The 18214-nt window shown below is 42.2% G+C and overlaps 2 protein-coding genes across 3 annotated transcripts in view; one reads left to right on the forward strand and one right to left on the reverse strand.

The window, feature by feature from the left end:
* ACAD8 (acyl-CoA dehydrogenase family member 8) overlaps window positions 1-18214 on the forward strand; it is a 675944-nt gene that overhangs the window by 262830 nt on the left and 394900 nt on the right. The window lies entirely within an intron of this gene.
* Window positions 553-5457, reverse strand: SPATA19 (spermatogenesis associated 19). 2 transcript variants are annotated; one of them, XM_050756011.1, is made up of 7 exons: window positions 5288-5457; window positions 5053-5109; window positions 4429-4560; window positions 4166-4257; window positions 2419-2485; window positions 1953-2028; window positions 553-727 (listed from the first exon to the last, which is right to left on the reverse strand). In XM_050756011.1, exons 1-7 carry the CDS (start codon window positions 5363-5365, stop codon window positions 663-665), a joined length of 567 nt encoding a protein of 188 aa, XP_050611968.1. In that variant the 5' UTR covers window positions 5366-5457; the 3' UTR covers window positions 553-662. The 2 variants fall into 2 exon arrangements, with proteins under 2 accessions (XP_050611968.1, XP_050611969.1); XM_050756012.1 differs by having other exon boundaries at window positions 2408-2485; window positions 5288-5440.

The raw sequence follows: 18214 nt of genomic DNA on the forward strand, positions 1-18214 counted from the left end.
GATAGGAATTATATCCAGCTTCTCCTTGGATACCATACAAGCAAGATGAGAGTGGAGTAAAATATTTAAGTGTTGAAAGAAAAAAAAAGATTGCCAGCCTAGAATTCTGTATCTTGCAAAATTGCCCTTCAAAAGAAGGACAAATAAAGACTTTCTCCAACCATCCAAAATTGAGGGAAATTGTCACTAGTATAGCTACCTTGTAAGAAACATTAAAAGAAGTTCTTCAAAGAGGAGGAAAAGAATATAGGTCAGAAACCAAACCTACATTAAAAAGGAAGAGAGTTAGAGAAGGAATAAGTACAGATAACATAAATGTCTGAAACAAACCAGCACACTTCCCTCAAAAAGTTCCCCCTGCCCCAGCCACAGAGCACTCCTTCTTATGTTCCAGTAGCACCCATATTACCATTGTCCCATTGCTGGAATGGCTGCTGTCTGTCTCCCTCAGGCTGTAAGTCAGTGTCCCCAGAGCCAGGCCTGTGAGGTACTCAGTGTCTGATGAATGAACAAATGAATGACACGGCACCCCAACCAGCAACAGGGTGAGTTGTTAAATAGCACGTCTCTTTATTCGCAGTTCAGCAAGAAGACTCCAGTGCTGACACTGTCGCACTAAGAGCTCACCTGCTGGAGTCTTTCTGCCCAGGTCTGGCCCTTCGTCAGGTCAAGCAGAGAAGGATGTTCTTCTGATACAGGTTGCTGCTGGACCCTGAAGGACTTCCACCTAGGAGGTAGAGAAATGCCCAGGGGACACAGCAGGGAGATGTGGTTGGCCAAGGGGTAGGGCTGCTGATGACTCCCTGTAACCCCACTGTTCTCCGCATTCCCACAGCTCCATCTAGAGAGCAGAAACCCATGGAAGAATAGACAGTGGTTCATCAGGCAGCTGGAATTGAAGCCTGAGTCTGTTTCTTCCAGCTCAGAAGCCCCTGCGAACTGTGTACCCTCCCAGCACTTCCTGTTCTTCACCTCTAGTAATATGAGCAAACAATTGATGTGGCATTTACCATGTGCCAGACACTATCACCCCCAAGACAACCCTCTGAAGTAGATACTCTGTTGCAATAAAGAAACTGAGGCACAGTGGCATTATGTAACTTGCCCATGGTGGAGCTGAATTGGAACCCAGCATCTGCTCCCGGGCTTGACTTAAGTTCTGCCTTCTGTATAATGGACACAAATGATGACCTCTCTTAAGATTGTTTTTTGGATCAAATGAGAAACCCTGACAAACTACCTTGTGCAGAAGCTGGCATACAGTAAGTGCTCAATAAATGCTGGTACTGCTCTCCAGCAGCCTTCCTGTAAGCATGCTGAGGTCGCTGTGCCTAAATCTCTCCCTTAGCCCCAGAATGGCCAGCGCAGCTGTTCACCACAGGCTCAGGGGCTGCATCCTGGAGAGCTCCTGTGGTTGTTTATCCTGCCACTGGCCTTCCACCTCCTAGGGCCTCACAAACAGCCCCTGTGTGACCACTGGGCCAAGCACAAGGAAAGAGACCATGGGACCCAAAGTCACCTCACAAGTTGGTGGCAGGTCTAAAACCTATACAGCCTCACCCCGACACTACGATCTGTGACTCAAGGTGAGGTCAGCAGACCAGCAGTGACAATGCCCAGAAACTTTGAGAAATGCAAAATTGCAGGCTCCACCACAACCTCCTAAACACGAAAGCCCAGGCCCATGAATGATGCAGAGGCAGTGCTCTCTGACACCACAAAGTCAGGAAGCCAATCTGAAACTTGACTTCAAGTGCTTCCACAAACTTAAGAGAGGCGTTGCGGGAGCCCAAGACAGCCGGCCCTCCTCTCCTCTACTGGCCCTGAGTGCAGGCCCTTCCCCAGTAGGGAAAGGCTAAGCCTCTTTACCAAGTTCCCTGCTGCAGTGCCCCTTCCCACTGCCCAGGATAACCATCTTCTCTGCCCAGTTCCTCATCCGTCAGCTCTCTCACCTGTTGCTCTTAGCAGTCTGAGTAGGAGGGTCTCATACTGAAGTCCTGAGCTGAGACATCTGCAAGACGGGAGATGCTGCAGGGGACAGAGGAGAAGGGCCAGGTGGAGGGAGGCTGCCTGATAGCAGAGGCTACCCAGACCACGGCACAGGGGTTGGGGTGGGAGGGCAGGCCATGCCTAGGCCGTGGCCGCACTGGGCCTGGGAGCACAGTCATCTGAACAGGCCCTTAGCCTGGAGCCCTTCTGGGCACTGGCAGACACCATGGGAGGCTGGCAAAGCCCTGTCATGTGGAGCACAGAAGATAAGACGAAGCCCTGGGAACCGTGTGCCCCTGCTCTTGATGTTGTTGTACCAGAGAGAGCATTGGTGGGTGTGGGTGGGAAACCCAGCAGTCACCCCCACACTACCTGCCCCCAGTCGGGAACGCAAATCAACCAGTCCCAAACAGCTTACCTTCGTCTCACCTGCTCTATTCGATCTCGCATGATGTCCTCTGTCATCTCACTTGGCACTTGGAAGATACGAGTGTGGCTGCAAAAGGCCATTCGTGCATTGGCATATGGGATCTGAGTTTCTTTCTTAACAGGCATAGAGAACTGCTAGAGTTGGGATCCTGCAAACAATGGCTCTTGCCCCGACACCATGAACTTTTGAGCTGGTCTCTCCCCCTTCTTGACTCATGAGCACAAAGCTTTTTTTTACTAACCAGGTACCCTTGAGCCCCCAGTAATGCTGGACAGGTAGCAGACTGTCCCAGGGAGAGCCAGGGACACAGAGTTGAGTGCCCTTTCTAAAGGCAGCAGGCAGTGGTCTCATGAGCCATGGAATTCACCCTTCTGAATTCAGTCTTCTGAATTCCTGTCCTATCGTCAGCTCTTGATGACCTGCATCACCCCACACCCACTGCTGTTCAGAGATGCTTCTAGGAAAGCCTACAGTGAGGAAGTTGTGGGGTCTCCTGGGGAGCCTCTTTGCTCGTTTCATAAAGGGATATATATTTCCGGACTACATACTTACTGAAATAAGAGGGGGACACCAAAACCAGTGGGTTGTGGGGGAAGATAGGCAGAGGCTTTTGGTTTAAAATCTTTGTAGGAAATCCAGAGTGGAAAAATTATATGTAGATAATTGACTGATTCCTGTAGCCTGTCTCAAAAGCTTAAATCTAGTTTTATTATACAGCCAAGATTTTTAAAATATTGGAAGATGATGTGTGTGTTATCCAAACCAAGGAGCACGATGTCCGCAATTCCATAGCACAACCACATCGGGCACAGGAAAGCCTGGATTATAATTAACAACATTTATGATTTTAGGGGCCTCAGAAGGCTTCCCATCCAAAAAACCTCTTTCCCAGGGACCTCTCAGATCCCACCATGTTATTCCTTTTGGTTATGTAATTACTGTGCATTTGAGTCTTCTAAAAAGGCAGATGCCACTAGAAGGGGTAAGCACATGGAAACCATTTCTTGAGAAGTGGAGCCTCCTTGATACAACAGATCAACACCGCTGATGCGGCAGGGAAAGGGAGAAGAGAGGAGGAAGGGGAGAGGTCTCCTTCAGTTTCCCGGAGGACCAGTCTAAGCCCTCAGTCCCTCTCCTGGGAAGGGGGAGCTGATGTGCTTCAGAGAGTCCCAGTGAACACAGGTGCAGGAAAGGAAATAGGAAAGCCTTTGTCTGAAGAGTGATGGCGTCAGGCCAGCTCCCTGGGCCTCGTGGCTCAGCATCTGCAGAGCCAAGAGAGGCAGTGGGGATGGCTGTGAGCTGGCAGACACCCGGGAGGCTGGCGAAGCCACCATGACCAAGCACAGAATTCTAGCCTCGGGCGCTGGGAAGCCTCCAAACACCTCGGTTGCAGATGAGAACTTTGGCTTCTGCATTTGAAGAGCTTATTTTCTTTCAGCTCTTTAAAGTGCAGCCACTTCTGAGCAACTCAAGTGCAAAAATAACAGAAGTCTGAAATGTATTCAGAAGCATTTAGGAAATGGAGTGCAAGCCCAGTTTTCCAACCCCTCAAGTCATTTAAAAATGTAGAAATGAGCTGGGCTTTCAAGATAGCAAGAATATTCCCTTAAGACCCCAAAGCAAGGCTGAGAAATTTGTCAGCCAAAGACGACACCTCTAGAGAAGAGCATCTGCGGGCTCGTGAAGAGAGGGGCTTGCGCATCTCTCCCTCTCCCTCCTTCGCCCAGGGCAAATGGGACGCCTTACCTCCATCTTATGAACTGGATTCGTGTTCTCTCCTCTAGGACCTCTTGGCTCTGGTTTGCCGACATATCAGACTTAGAGAGGTGGTGCTTCACCTGGGAAATCCAGAGGGTCCATGTGATTCCTGCCCAGTGTGGCCCCCAACTGGGCTGGCACAGAGCCCAGACAAACGCCTCACCCTTGACCAGAGTCATTTACGGTGCACCTCCTGCCTCTCCCCTCTCCCTCACCCCCACTCCCATGCAACATCTCAAACTCTCAGTTACCACGTCTCTGGTCACATGGACGTCCTGGCCATGGGTGGGAGGGGAGTCCGTGGACATCTTCTCCCTTACGCCCTGGGAAGGGTAGTTGATGGACAGCTTTTCCTTTATGCCCTGAGAAGCCTCTTCTTCTGTCTGAAAGGTGAGGAATTCCCTCTGAAAACGTCACTCTGCCTCCAACCCTGGGTCTTCTTCTCCTCTTCTTTCCCTTTTATTCATTCTCCATCACAACTCACACACCGCATATCCACACACATACACTCCTTACCTCGCTGTTCCTGCAATAAGCTTCTTTCCTGTGAAGTCCTTGGAACTCCCTAAGTACCTGGCCCTATCCCAAGGTATTCCTGAGACACCCTTGAGCTGGGAAGGATGCAGCTAAAACCCTTAAGCCAGGATGCTTGAGAAGCAGGACGGCATTAGTGGTGGTGCTAACACGTTTCCTACCAGGACACAAGCCACAGTGTCCTCCAGGACATGTGAAGAAATTAGACTCAAATCTAGAAGGGTGTCTGGCAATGAACTTGAGTTCCAGTTCCATGAAGAAGGAAATCCAGATCCCCACACCCACTGAGACCAGCTCTCTAGGATTTTGGATACCCTGAGTCATAAAGAAATCTTACTTACTTTTTTCAACCAATGCTGTAGTACAGACACAGCTTCGCTTTCCACAACGTCAATGTCCTGGAACAAATTAGCGAGTTGGTTACCTCAGAAAACCTAGAATCCCAGCTCCTCCCACCCACCCCCCACAACTGTTACTCAGAGTTATTTGTAATAGCTCTCTGAAGTGCAGCAGGGTCCCAGAGGTGAAGAAGATACATGAAAAATTATTCCATGTGACTACCACCAAGCTGCTTACCGAACTGGTTATTGGTAGGAAGGGAAGCCCTGCACCTTTCCGAGCAAGAATATACACAATCCATGTTGTAATTATCATCTTTGAATATATACCAGGGCCCCTTCTTGGCTCCCTCCTTCCATTGAAGCTGCCTGAGAACTCCTATGGGACAGGAAAGTCATTGAAAGGAGGTGTCCACCTGATTGGTTGACCCATGATGATGTGACAATGGCCTCCCTTTGAAAATGAGGTATGTGAGTATAAATGCAGTTGCCAAGAGCCCCTGCATTTCGGGCTCTGGGTGCACTGCTTATGAGTTACCCTGCTTCAAGGAGCAGAACCAGTGAATAAAAGATTGCTGTCTAACACCACTGGCTCACCCTTGAATTCTTTTCTTGGGAAAGCACTAATTTGGGAGCTCACCTCGAGGCAGGAGGATAGAGTCTGGAGGCAGGAAACCTAAGGCCGGTTCACACTGACTTCCTAGAACTGAATCAAAAGGAAAACCCCAACTTTCCATGCCCAAGTAACAAAAAAACCAGAGCCTACTCCCTTGGCAACCCTCTCCTTTTCTGCATGGCAGATGAAAAACTGAAAGTACCTCTGATTGGTCCCCTTCCACAACCAATCAAGCTGGTTGTGGGCCAGGTCTTTATTTGCATAGAGTTATAACTTTATAACTTCACTTCAGCCTCTGATTGGTCACTTTCCACAACCAATCAGACTGATCATGAGCCACTACTTCATTTACATAGGGTATATACCAAGTAACCAATGGGAAACCCCTAGAGGTTATTTAAACCCCAGAAAATTCTGTAACCAGTCTGCTCCCACCCTGTGGAGTGTACTTCTATTTTCATTAAATCTCTGCCTTTGTTGCTTCATTCTTTCCTTCCTTTGTTTGTGTGTTTTGTCCATTTCTTTGTTCAAGACGCCAAGAACCTGAACACCCTCCACCAGTAACAACCTGTCCTGCAACAACTTGTTGTGTGTTCTTGACCTAATCATTAGTCCCTCTGGTCTGAGTTTCTTTGCCTTATACTGAAAGGGATAAAGTTGTGTCTCTAGTTTTCTTCTAACTCTTAGTATTTCATAAGTTTTCCCATGTTTATTCTTCTCAGGACTATAGAAAACCTTTTATCACTTTCTCCAATTCCCCGATAGAGCCACTACACCTCTTCGCTCTCAACAATTCGCCTCAATTTTATACCATCCCTGGCATAGTCAGAATAGGCTAGACTCTGCTGAGGACTGAGGCAACAAGCCAATCTCCAAATCAAAAATGTTTATTTCTCACTCTCAAAAGCTCTGGCGCAAGTTGGGTAATTTCAGAGCAATTGTGTGCCATGTGGAGACTCACAGGTCCACACTCAGAGGATATGAGCTCCATGACTGCCAAAGCAGGGAAGAGAGCACAGAGAGGAATCAGGTCAGTGTTCGACATTTCAGCTCAGAGGCTCCTACTTAGAGCCTTTGGTCTAGAACTAGTCCTATGGCCCCAACCTAACTCCAAGGAAGACTGGAAATTGTAAAACAGCAGATGAAATTGTCAACATCTCTTTCTGTGGCTATCCCCCAAAATTTATGTTTTCATCCTTACTGATGTAATTTTATTTTTGACTATTTAAAATATTAATGTGATTCAGAAATCAAAACTACATGAACAGATATATTCAAGGACATTCCATCTCTTCCCCTATACCTTCAACCTTGTTCTAACTCACTTCAGAAGTAAAATTTTCATTAGTTTCTAGAGTACACAATTTTATTGTGATATATTTAAATAATATAAAATTTACCCATCATAATGTATAATTAAATAATTTTAGTGGATTCAGAGAATTGTGCAACCATCACAACAATACAAATATAGAACATATCCATCACCCCAAAAATGTTTGTCATGCCCATTTGCAGGCAACCTCAGCTTCTATTCTCAGTCCCACCAATCTGCTTCCTATCTCTAGAGATGTGCCTTTTCTGGACATTTCATACATATGGAATTATACCATATTATCTCTGGCTTATTTCATCAAGCGTGTTTGGGAGAGTCATCTACATACCTTGTAGCATGTGTCAGTAATTCACTCCTTTTTATTATGGGGTAGTATTCCACTGCATGGACATACTACAATTTGTCCATTCACCAGTTGAGGTACCTTAAATGGTGTCCATTTGGGGTCTACTATGAATAACACTGTGATGAACATGTTGATGGTGTTGTTTAATTTTTTAATTTTATTTTTCCATAAGTTATTGGGGTACAGGTGGTGTTTGGTTACATGAGTAAGTTCTTTAGTGATGACTTCTGAGATTTTGGTGCACCCATCACCCAAGCAGTGTACGCTGCACCATATTTGTAGTCTTTTATCCCTCGACCACTCCCACATTTCCCCCCAAGTCCCCAAAGTCCGTTGTATTATTCTTATGCCTTTGCATCCTCATAGCGTAGCTCCCACATATCAGCAAGAACATGCAATGTTTGGTTTTTCATTCTTGAGTTACTTCTCTTAGAATAATAGTCTCCAATCTCATCCAGTTCACTGCAAATGCTATTAATTTATTCCTTTTTATGGCTATGATTCCATCGTGTATATATACCACAGTTTCTTTATCCACCCATTGATTGATGTGCATTTGGGTTGCTTCCACGATTTTGCAGTTGTGAATTGTGCTGCTATAAATATGCATGTGCAAGTATCTTTTTTGAATAATGACTTTTTTCCTCTGGGTAGGTACCCAGTAGTAGGATTGCTGGATCAAATGGTAGTTCCTCTTTTAGTTCTTTAAGGAATCTCCACACTGTTTTCCATAGTGGCTGTGCTAGTTTACATTCCCACCAGCAGTGGAGAAGTGCTCCCTGATGGCCGCATGCATGCCAACATCTATTGTTTTTTGATTTTTTTGGTTCTGGCCATTCTTGCAGGAGTAAGGTGGTATTGAATTGTGGTTTTGATTTGTATTTCCATGAGCATTAGTGATGTTGAGCATTTTTTCATATGCTTGTGGGCCATTTGTGTGTCTTCTTTTGAGAATTGTCTATTCATGTCCTTAGCCCACTTTTTGATTGTTTGAGTTTGTTGTAGATTCTGGATATTAGTCCTTTGTCAGATGTATAGATTGTGAAGATTTTTCTCCCATTCTGTGGGTTGTCTGTTTATTCTGCTGACTGTTCCTTTTGTCCTGCAAAAGCATTTTCATTTAATTAGATCCCAGCTATTTATCTTTGTTTTTATTGCATTTGCTTTTGGGTTCTTGGTCATGAAATCCTTGCCTAAGCCAATATCTAGAAGGGTTTTTCCAATGTTATCCTCTAGAATTTTTATAGTTTCAGTTCTTAGATTTAAGTCCTTAATCCATCTTGAGTTGAGTTTTGTATAAGGTGAGAGATGAGGATCCAATTTCATTCTCCTACATGTGGCTAGCCAATTATCCCAGTGCCATTTGTTGAAAAGGGTATCCTTTCCCCACTTTATGTTTTTGTTTGCTTTGTCAAAGATCAGTTGGCTGTAAGTATTTGGGTTTATTTCTGGGTTCTCTATTCTGTTCCATTGGCCTATGTGCCTATTTTTATACCAGTACCACGCTGGTTTTGGTGACTGTGGCCTTACTGTATAGTTTGAAATCAGGTAGTGTGATTCCTCCAGATTTGTTCTTTTTACTTAGTCTTGCTTTGGCTATGTGGGCTCTTTTTTGGTTCCATTTGAATTTTAGAATTGTTTTTTCTAACTCTATGAAGAATGATTGCAGTATTTTAATGGAGATTTCATTGAATTCGTAGATTGCTTTTGGCAGTATGGTCGTTTTTCACAATATTGATTCTACTCATCTATGAGCATGGATGTGTTTTCATTTGTAGGCGTCATCTATGATGTCTTTCAGCTGCGTTTTGTAGTTTTCCTTGTAGAGGTCTTTTGACTCCTTTGTTAAGTATATTCCTAAGTATTTTATTTTTTTGCAACTATTGTAAAAGGTGTTGAGTTCTTGATTTGATTCTCCACTTGGTCACTGTTGGTGTATAGAAGACCTACTGATGTGTGTACATTAATTTTGTATCTGGAAACTTTGCTAAATTCTTTTATCAGTTCTAGGAGCTTTCTGGAAGAGTCCTTAGGGTTTTCAAGGTAAACGGTCATATTATCAGCAAACAGGGACAGTTTGACTTCCTCTTTACCGATTTGGATGCCCTTTATTTCTTTCTCTTGTCTGATTGCTCTGGTTAGGACATCCAGTACTATGTTGAAGAGGAGTGGTGAGAGTGGGCATCCTTGTCTTGTTCCCATTCTCAGAGGGAATGCTTCCAACTTTTCCCCATTCAGTATTATGTTGACTGTGGGTTTGTCATAGATGGCTTTTATTACATTAGGGTATGTCCTTTGGATGCTTATTTTGCTGAGGATTTTAATCATAAAGGGATGCTGGATTTTGTCAAATGCTTTTTCTGCATCTATTGAGATGATCATATGATTTTTGTTTTTAGTTCTGTTTATGTGGTGGATTACATTTATTGACTTGCATATATGAAACCATCCCTGCATCCCTGGTATGAAACCCACTTGATCATGGTGGATTACCTTTTTGATATGCTATTGGATTTTGTTAGCTAGTATTTTGTTAAGGATTTTAGCATCTATGTTCATCAAGGGTATCAGTGTATAGTTTTCTTTTTTGGTTGTGTCCTTTCCTTGTTTTGGTATTAGGGTGATACTGGCTTCATAGAATGAATTAGGGAGGGTTCTTTCTCTCTCTATCTTGTAGAATAGTGTCAAAAGGATTGGTGCCAGTTCTTTTTCTGAATGTCTGGTAGAATTCTCCTGTGACTCCATCTGGTCCTGGACTTTTTTTTTGGTAATTTTTTAATTACTGTTTCGATCTTGCTGCTTGTTATTGGTCTGTTCAGGTTATCTAATTCTTCCTGATTTAAGCTATGAGGGTTATATTTTTCCAGGAATTTATCCATCTCTTCTAGGTTTTCTAGTTTATCTGCATAAAGGTGTTCATAGTAGCCTTAAATGATCTTTTGTATTTCAGTGGTGTCAGTTGTAATATTTCCTGTTTTGTTTCTTAGTGAGGTGATTTGTATTTTCTCTCTTCTTTTCTTGGTTAATCTTGTTTTGTCTAAGAAAAGAAGAGAGAAAATCCAAATGGTCTATAAATTTTATCTATCTTTTCAAAGATAAATCCAAATCATCTGTCAATTTTATTTATGTTTTCAAAAATAAATAAATTGTATTTATCTTTTCAAAGAACCAGCTTTTGTTTCATTTATCTTTTGTATTTTTTTGTTTGTTTGTTTCAATTTCATTTAGTTCTGCTCTGATCTTTGTTATATCCTTTCTTCTGCTGTATTTGGCTTTGGTTTGTTCTTGTTTCTCTAGCTCCTTGAGGTATGACCTTAGATTGTCTATTTGTGCACTTTCAGACTTTTTGATGTAGGCGTTTAGGACTATGAACTTTCCTCTTAGCACTGCCTCAGCTGTATCCCAGAGGTTTTGATAGGTTGTGTCATTACTGTCATTCAATTTGAAGACATTTTTAATTTCCATCTTGAATTCGTTTTTGACCCAATGCTCATTCAGAAGGAGGTTATTTAATTTCCATATATTTGCATGGTTCTGAGGGTTCCTTTTGGAGTTGATTTCCAGATTTATTCCACTGTGATCTCAGAGAGTGCTTGATATAATTTCAATTTTCTTAAAATTATTGAGGCTCATTTTATGGCCTATCATATGGCCTATCTTGGAGAAAGTTTCATGTACTGTTGAATAGAATGTGTATTCTGCAGTTGCTGGATGAAATATTCTGTATATATCTGTTAAGTTCATTTGTTCCAAGGTATAGCTTAAATCCATTGTTTCTTCATTGATTTTCTGTCTTGATGACCTGTCTAGTGCTGTCAGTGGAGTACTGAAGTCCCCCACTATTATTGTGTTGCTGTCTATCTCATTTATTAGGTCTATTAGTAATCATTTTATAAATTTGGGAGCTCCAGTGTTAGGTGCATATATGTTTAGGGTTGTGATACTTTCCTGTTGGACAAGGCCTTTTACCATTAAATAATGTCCCTCTTTGTCTCTTTTAACTCTATTGCTTTAAAGTTTGTTTTGTCTGATACAGATACTCCTGCTCGCTTTTGGTGTCCGTTTGCATGAAATGCCTTTTTCTACCCCTTTACTTTAAGTTTATGTGAGTCCTTATGTGTTAGGTGAGTCTCCTGAAGGCAGCAGATGGTTGGTGAGTTCTTATCCATTCTGTGGTTCTGTATCTTTAAGTGGAGCATTTAGGCCATTCACATTACATTCAACGTTAGTATTGAAATGTGAGGTACCAGGACATTCATCATGTTCTTTGTTGCCTGTGTACTTTGCTTTGTTTTTTGCATTTTGTTTTTGCTTTTTAACTTGCATTTTGTTTTATAGGTCCTGTGTGATTTGTGCTTTAAAGAGGTTCTGTTTTGATGTGTTTCCAGGATTTGTTTAAAGATTTAGAGTTCCTTTAGCAGTTCTTGTAGTGGTGGCTTGGTAATGGAGAATTCTCTGAGCATTTGTTTATCTAAAAATGACTGAATCTTTCCTTCAAATATGATGTTTAGTTTTGCTAGATACAAAATTATTGGCTGATAATTGTTTTGTTTGAGGAAGCTGAAAATAGGGGCCCAAATTTCTTCTAGCTTACAGGGTTTCTGCTGAGAAATCTGCTGTTAATCTGATAGGTTTTCCTCTATAGGTTACCTGGTGCTTCTGTCTCACAGCTCTTAGGATTCTTTTCTTCATCTTAACTTTGGATAACCTGATGACAGTGTGCCCAGGCAAAGATCTTTTTGCAATGAATTTCCCAGGTGTTCTTTGTGCTTCTTTCCTTATTTATTTATTTTTGAGAAGGAGTATCACTCTGTTGCCCAGGGTAGAGGGCAGTGGCATGGTCTCAGCTCACTGCAACCACCACCTCCCAGGTTCAAGCAATTCTGCTGCCTCAGCCTTCCAAGTAGTTGGGATTACAGGTGCTGTGGGGATGGGGGTGAGATTCCCAGGTAACTGGAGTTGTGTACTTAGGAGAATTATGGCTGCCTCTGCTGAGTCATGCAGGTTGTCCAGGAAGTGGGGCAAAGCCAGCAGTCACAGGCCTCACCCAGCTCCCACAGAATCTGAAGGACTAGTCTCACTCCCTCTGTGTCCTCTGAACAGCCCTCAGTCTTTTTCCAGTCGGAGGGCGATTCGGCTTGAAAACTTGCCTGAAGCTTTAAGCCTCCCAGCTGTGAAAGAAAAGGGCTTTAGTTATTCTCTGGCTGTGAAGTCTGCAAGCGGGATTCTCGCCCTCCCCCATGTTCCGACCACGGGGCTTCTCACCCGGTTCAAATTGTTACAAAGTTCAGCTAGAGAATTCCTTCTCGCTGTGGAGTTTTACTCCCTGCTCCTCTGGCCACCCTCCGGAACGATCCCTGTGGTGCCAGGCAGGAATGGGCTGCTTGGGGACCCAGCGAGCTCCCAGGGCCTTCCTGCTGCTTTCTCTACCCCTGCATTTCGCTCGGCTCGGCTCTCTAAGTTGACTCAGCTCCAGGTAAAGTCAGAAACGTCTCCCACAAATAGTCCTTCAGCTTCTCCGTGGGGGTGTGTGTTCAGCAGAGGAGGGCCTCCCTTTCCCACTTCCACAGTCGGGGCACTCACGGTATTTGGGATGTCTCCCGGGTCCTGCAGGAGAAGTCCACTTGCTTCAGAGGGTCTGTGGGTCCTCTCAGGACAGCTTGTTTGTTCTTGCAGTCAATCTGGAGCTAAAATTCGTAATGCTAGCCTCCACATGCTGCTCTGTCTGGAAATACAATCTAGTCCTCCTCCCATCCACCATGATCTGTGATGAACATTTGAAAAAATATGTGGAATGGAAATATATTTTGTTTCTCTTGGGTAAATTCCTGGGACTAGATTGATAACTTTATGCTTAACATGTTTTACTTTTTCTTAACAGCTTTATTGAGACATAATTCACATTCCATAAAATTCACCCATTTAAAATATACAATTCAGTAGTTTTTAGTATATTCACTGGATGGATGTACAACCATCACCTCGACCTAATTTTAGAATAATTTTATCACTCCAAAAACAAAACCCCGTACCCATTAGTAGTCAACCCTTATTTTCCCCCAACCCTCTCTCTCAGCATTAGGCCACCACCAATCTACTTTGTCTCTATAGACTTGCTTATTCTGGACATTTCATATGAATAGAATCATACAATATCTGGTCTTTCATAACTGAAGATAACATTTTTGTGGGTCATCCACATTATAGCAGATATCAGCAATTAATTCCTTGTGTAGTATTCCATTATATGAATGTATCACATTTCGTTTATCCATTCATCAGCTGATGGACATTCGGATTGTCTCTATGTTTTGGTATGCTACTGTGAACATTTGTGTACAGGTTTTTGTATGGACATATGTTTTCATTCTCTTGGGTTTATATCTAGCAGTAGAATTCCCAGGTCATATGGTAACCCTGTGTTTAACATTTTGAGGTACTGTTAAAATGTTTTTTAAATGCCTGAATCATTTTACTTTCCCATCATCAATGTGTGAGGGTTTTGATCTCTCCACATTCTTGCCAGCATTATTACCTGTCATTTTGATTTTAGCCATCCTAGTGAGTGTGAAGTGGTATCTTATTGTGGTTTTGATTTGTCTCTCTCTAATGACTAATGATGCTGAGTATCTTTTCATGTGATTATTAGTCATTTGTATCTCTTCTTTGGATAAATATATACTTAAGTCCTTTTTCATTTTATAATTGGATTATTTATCTTTTATTGTAGAGTTGTTAGAATTTTTATGTATCCCTTGTACAAGTGTCTTATCAGATATATGATTACAGATAGTTTCTCCCATTCTGTGGGTTGCCTTTTCACTTTCTTAATGATGTTATTTTAAGCACAGAAGTTTTGAATTTTTTATGAAGCCCAATTTATCTCTCTTTATTTTTGTTTCTTATGCTTTTGGTGTCAAATCTAAGAAACCATTGCCCAGCCTGTAACCATAAATATTTAATCCTATGTTTCTTCAAAGAGTTTAATAGTTGTAGCTCTTGTGTTTATGTCTATGATTCATTTTTAGTTAATTATTATCTATAGTGTAAGGTAGAGGACCCAACTTCATTCTTTTGCATGTGGATATCCAGTTGTCCCCACACCATTTATTAGAAAGAATATTCTTTATCCATTGAATTGTCTTGTCATCCTTGTCAAAAATCAGTTTATTATAAATGTAAGAGTTTAATTCTGGACTTTCAATTAACCATTGTGTCTATCCTTATGCCAGTACCACACTGTCTTGATTATTGTAGCTTTGTAGTATGCTTTAACATACCACAAAGTTTGAGTTCTCCAACTTTGTTTTTTTTCAAGATTGTTTTAGCTATTGTGGGATCCTTGAATTTCCATATGAATTTTAGAATATAAAAAAAGTCTACTGGCATTTTAATAGGGATTTATTCATCAATTTGGGGAGTACTGCCCTTTTGACAATATTAAGTCTTCCATCCATAGACATTTATTTCTATTTATTTAGATCCGAAATTTCTTACAACAAAGTTTTGTCATTTTCAGTGTGCAAGTCTCACACTTCATTTGTTATTATTCTTAGGAATTTATCTTTTTAGTGCTAGTTTAAGTGGAATTTTTTTCTTAATTTCATTTTGGGTTTTTCATTGCTAGTGTATAGAAGTATAGTGGATTTTTGAATAATAATCTTGTATGCCACAACTTTGTTGAACTCATTTCTTGTAAAAGTTTTTTAGTGAATTCCTTAAAATTTTTTATATACAAGATCAGGTCATCTGCAAATAATTTTCCTTCTTCCTTTCCAATCTGAATGCCTTTCATTTATTTTTCTTGCCTAATTGTCCTGGCTATACATTATTAAATAGAACTGAAGAGAGTAAACATCTTTTTCTTGCTCCTGATTTTAGGAGAAAAGTATGGTCTTTCACCATTAAGGATAGTATTAGTTGAGAATTTTTTCATAGATGTTTTTTATCAGGTTTATAAAGTTTACTTTTTATTCCCACTTTTTGGAGTGTTTTAGTAATCAAAAAGCATTGGATTTTGTCCAATGCTTTTTCTGAATTTATTGAGGTGAGCCATGTGGTTGTGGCTTTTACTCTATTAATATTGTGTACTACATTAGTTTTTGATTTTCAAATGTTAAACCAACTCCAGGGATAATCCCACTTGGTAATAAAGTACAATCCTTTTTATATGTGCTGAATTCAGTTTGCTATTATTTGTTGAGAATATTTCCATCTATAAGAGATATTGGGCAATAATTTATTTTCTTCTGATGTCCTTGTCCGGTTTTGGTATCAGGGTTTTGTACCATTCAATTCCTTTTGATTTTTTAAACCTCATAGAATGAGTTGGAATACTTTCTTTTTTCTTCTGTTTTTTGGAAGAGTCTGTAAAAGGATGAGTAGTAGTTCCTCTTTAAATATTTGATATACATTTAACTTTTTAAGAAATGTCAAACTTTTTTCCGTAACATTTTACATTTTTATCAGCAAGGTATGAAGGCTGAAGTTTCTTCAGATCCTCACAACATTTTTTTTATAATAGACATTCTAGTTGGTGTGTAAAGAGGCATATCATCTGCCTTAACTTGCATTTTTCTGATAGCTTATAATATTGATAATCGGGAGCAAGATGGCCGAATAGGAACAGCTCCAGTCTCCAACTCCCAGTGCGAACGACACAGAAGACCGGTGATTTCTGCATTTTCAACTGAGGTACTGGGTTCATCTCACTGGGGAGTGCCGGACGATCGGTGCTGGTCAGCTGCTGCAGCCCGACCAGCGAGAGCTGAAGCAGGGCGAGGCATTGCCTCACCTGGGAAGCGCAAGGGGGAAGGGAATCCCTTTTCCTAGCCAGGGGAACTGAGACACACAACACCTGGAAAATCGGGTAACTCCCACCCCAATACTGCGCTTTAAGCAAACAGGCACACCAGGAGATCATATCCCACACCTGGCCGGGAGGGTCCCACACCCACGGAGCCTCCCTCATTGCTAGCACAGCAGTCTGTGATCTACCGGCAAGGCAGCAGCGAGGCTGGGGGAGGGGCGCCCGCCATTGCTGAGGCTTAAGTAGGTAAACAAAGCTGCTGGGAAGCTCGAACTGGGTGGAGCTCACAGCAGCTCAAGGAAACCTGCCTGTCTCTGTAGACTCCACCTCTGGGGACAGGGCAATAACAAACACAGCCGAAACCTCTGCAGACGCAAACGACTCTGTCTGACAGCTTTGAAGAGAGCAGTGGATCTCCCAACACGGAGGTTGAGATCTGAGAAGGGACAGACTCCCTGCTCAAGTGGGTCCCTGACCCCTGAGTAGCCTAACTGGGAGACATCCCCCACTAGGGGCAGTCTGACACCCCACACCTCACAGGGTGGAGTACACCCCTAAGAGGAAGCTTCCAAAGCAAGAATCAGACAGGTACACTCGCTGTTCAGAAATATTCTATCTTCTGCAGCCTCTGCTGCTGATACCCAGGCAAACAGGGTCTGGAGTGGACCTCAAGCAATCTCCAACAGACCTACAGCTGAGGGTCCTGACTGTTAGAAGGAAAACTATCAAACAGGAAGGACACCTACACCAAAACCCCATCAGTACATCACCATCATCAAAGACCAGAGGCAGATAAAACCACAAAGATGGGGAAAAAGCAGGGCAGAAAAGCTGGAAATTCAAAAAATAAGAGCGCATCTCCCCCGGCAAAGGAGCACAGCTCATCGCCAGCAACGGATCAAAGCTGGACGGAGAATGACTTTGACGAGATGAGAGAAGAAGGCTTCAGTCCATCAAATTTCTCAGAGCTAAAGGAGGAATTACGTACCCAGCGCAAAGAAACTAAAAATCTTGAAAAAAAAGTGGAAGAATTGATGGCTAGAGTAATTAATGCAGAGAAGGTCATAAACGAAATGAAAGAGATGAAAACCATGACACGAGAAATACATGACAAATGCACAAGCTTCAGTAACCGACTCGATCAACTGGAAGAAAGAGTATCTGCGATTGAAGATCAAATGAATGAAATGAAGCGAGAAGAGAAACCAAAAGAAAAAAGAAGAAAAAGAAATGAACAAAGCCTGCAAGAAGTATGGGATTATGTAAAAAGACCAAATCTACGTCTGATTGGGGTGCCTGAAAGTGAGGGGGAAAATGGAACCAAGTTGGAAAACACTCTTCAGTATATCATCCAGGAGAACTTCCCCAACCTAGTAGGGCAGGCCAACATTCAAATCCAGGAAATACAGAGAACGCCACAAAGATACTCCTCGAGAAGAGCAACTCCAAGACACATAATTGCCAGATTCACCAAAGTTGAAATGAAGGAAAAAATCTTAAGGGCAGCCAGAGAGAAAGGTCGGGTTACCCACAAAGGGAAGCCCATCAGACTAACAGCAGATCTCTCGGCAGAAACTCTCCAAGCCAGAGAAGAGAGTGGGGGCCAATATTCAACATTCTTAAAGAAAAGAATTTTAAACCCAGAATTTCATATCCAGCCAAACTAAGTTTCATAAGTGAAGGAGAAATAAAATCCTTTACGGATAAGCAAATGCTTAGAGATTTTGTCACCACTAGGCCTGCCTTACAAGAGACCCTGAAGGAAGCACTAAACATGGAAAGGAACAACCGGTACCAGCCATTGCAAAAACATGCCAAAATGTAAAGACCATCGAGGCTAGGAAGAAACTGCATCAACTAACGAGCAAAATAAGCAGTTAATATCATAATGGCAGGATCAATTTCACACATAACAATCTTAACCTTAAATGTAAATGGACTAAATGCTCCAATTAAAAGACACAGACTGACAAACTGGATAAAGAGTCAAGACCCATCAGTCTGCTGTATTCAGGAGACCCATCTCACATGCAGAGACATACATAGGCTCAAAATAAA

Source organism: Macaca thibetana, chromosome 14 (assembly GCF_024542745.1).
Source record: "Macaca thibetana thibetana isolate TM-01 chromosome 14, ASM2454274v1, whole genome shotgun sequence".
In the NCBI taxonomy this organism is placed as follows: Eukaryota; Metazoa; Chordata; class Mammalia; order Primates; family Cercopithecidae; genus Macaca; species Macaca thibetana.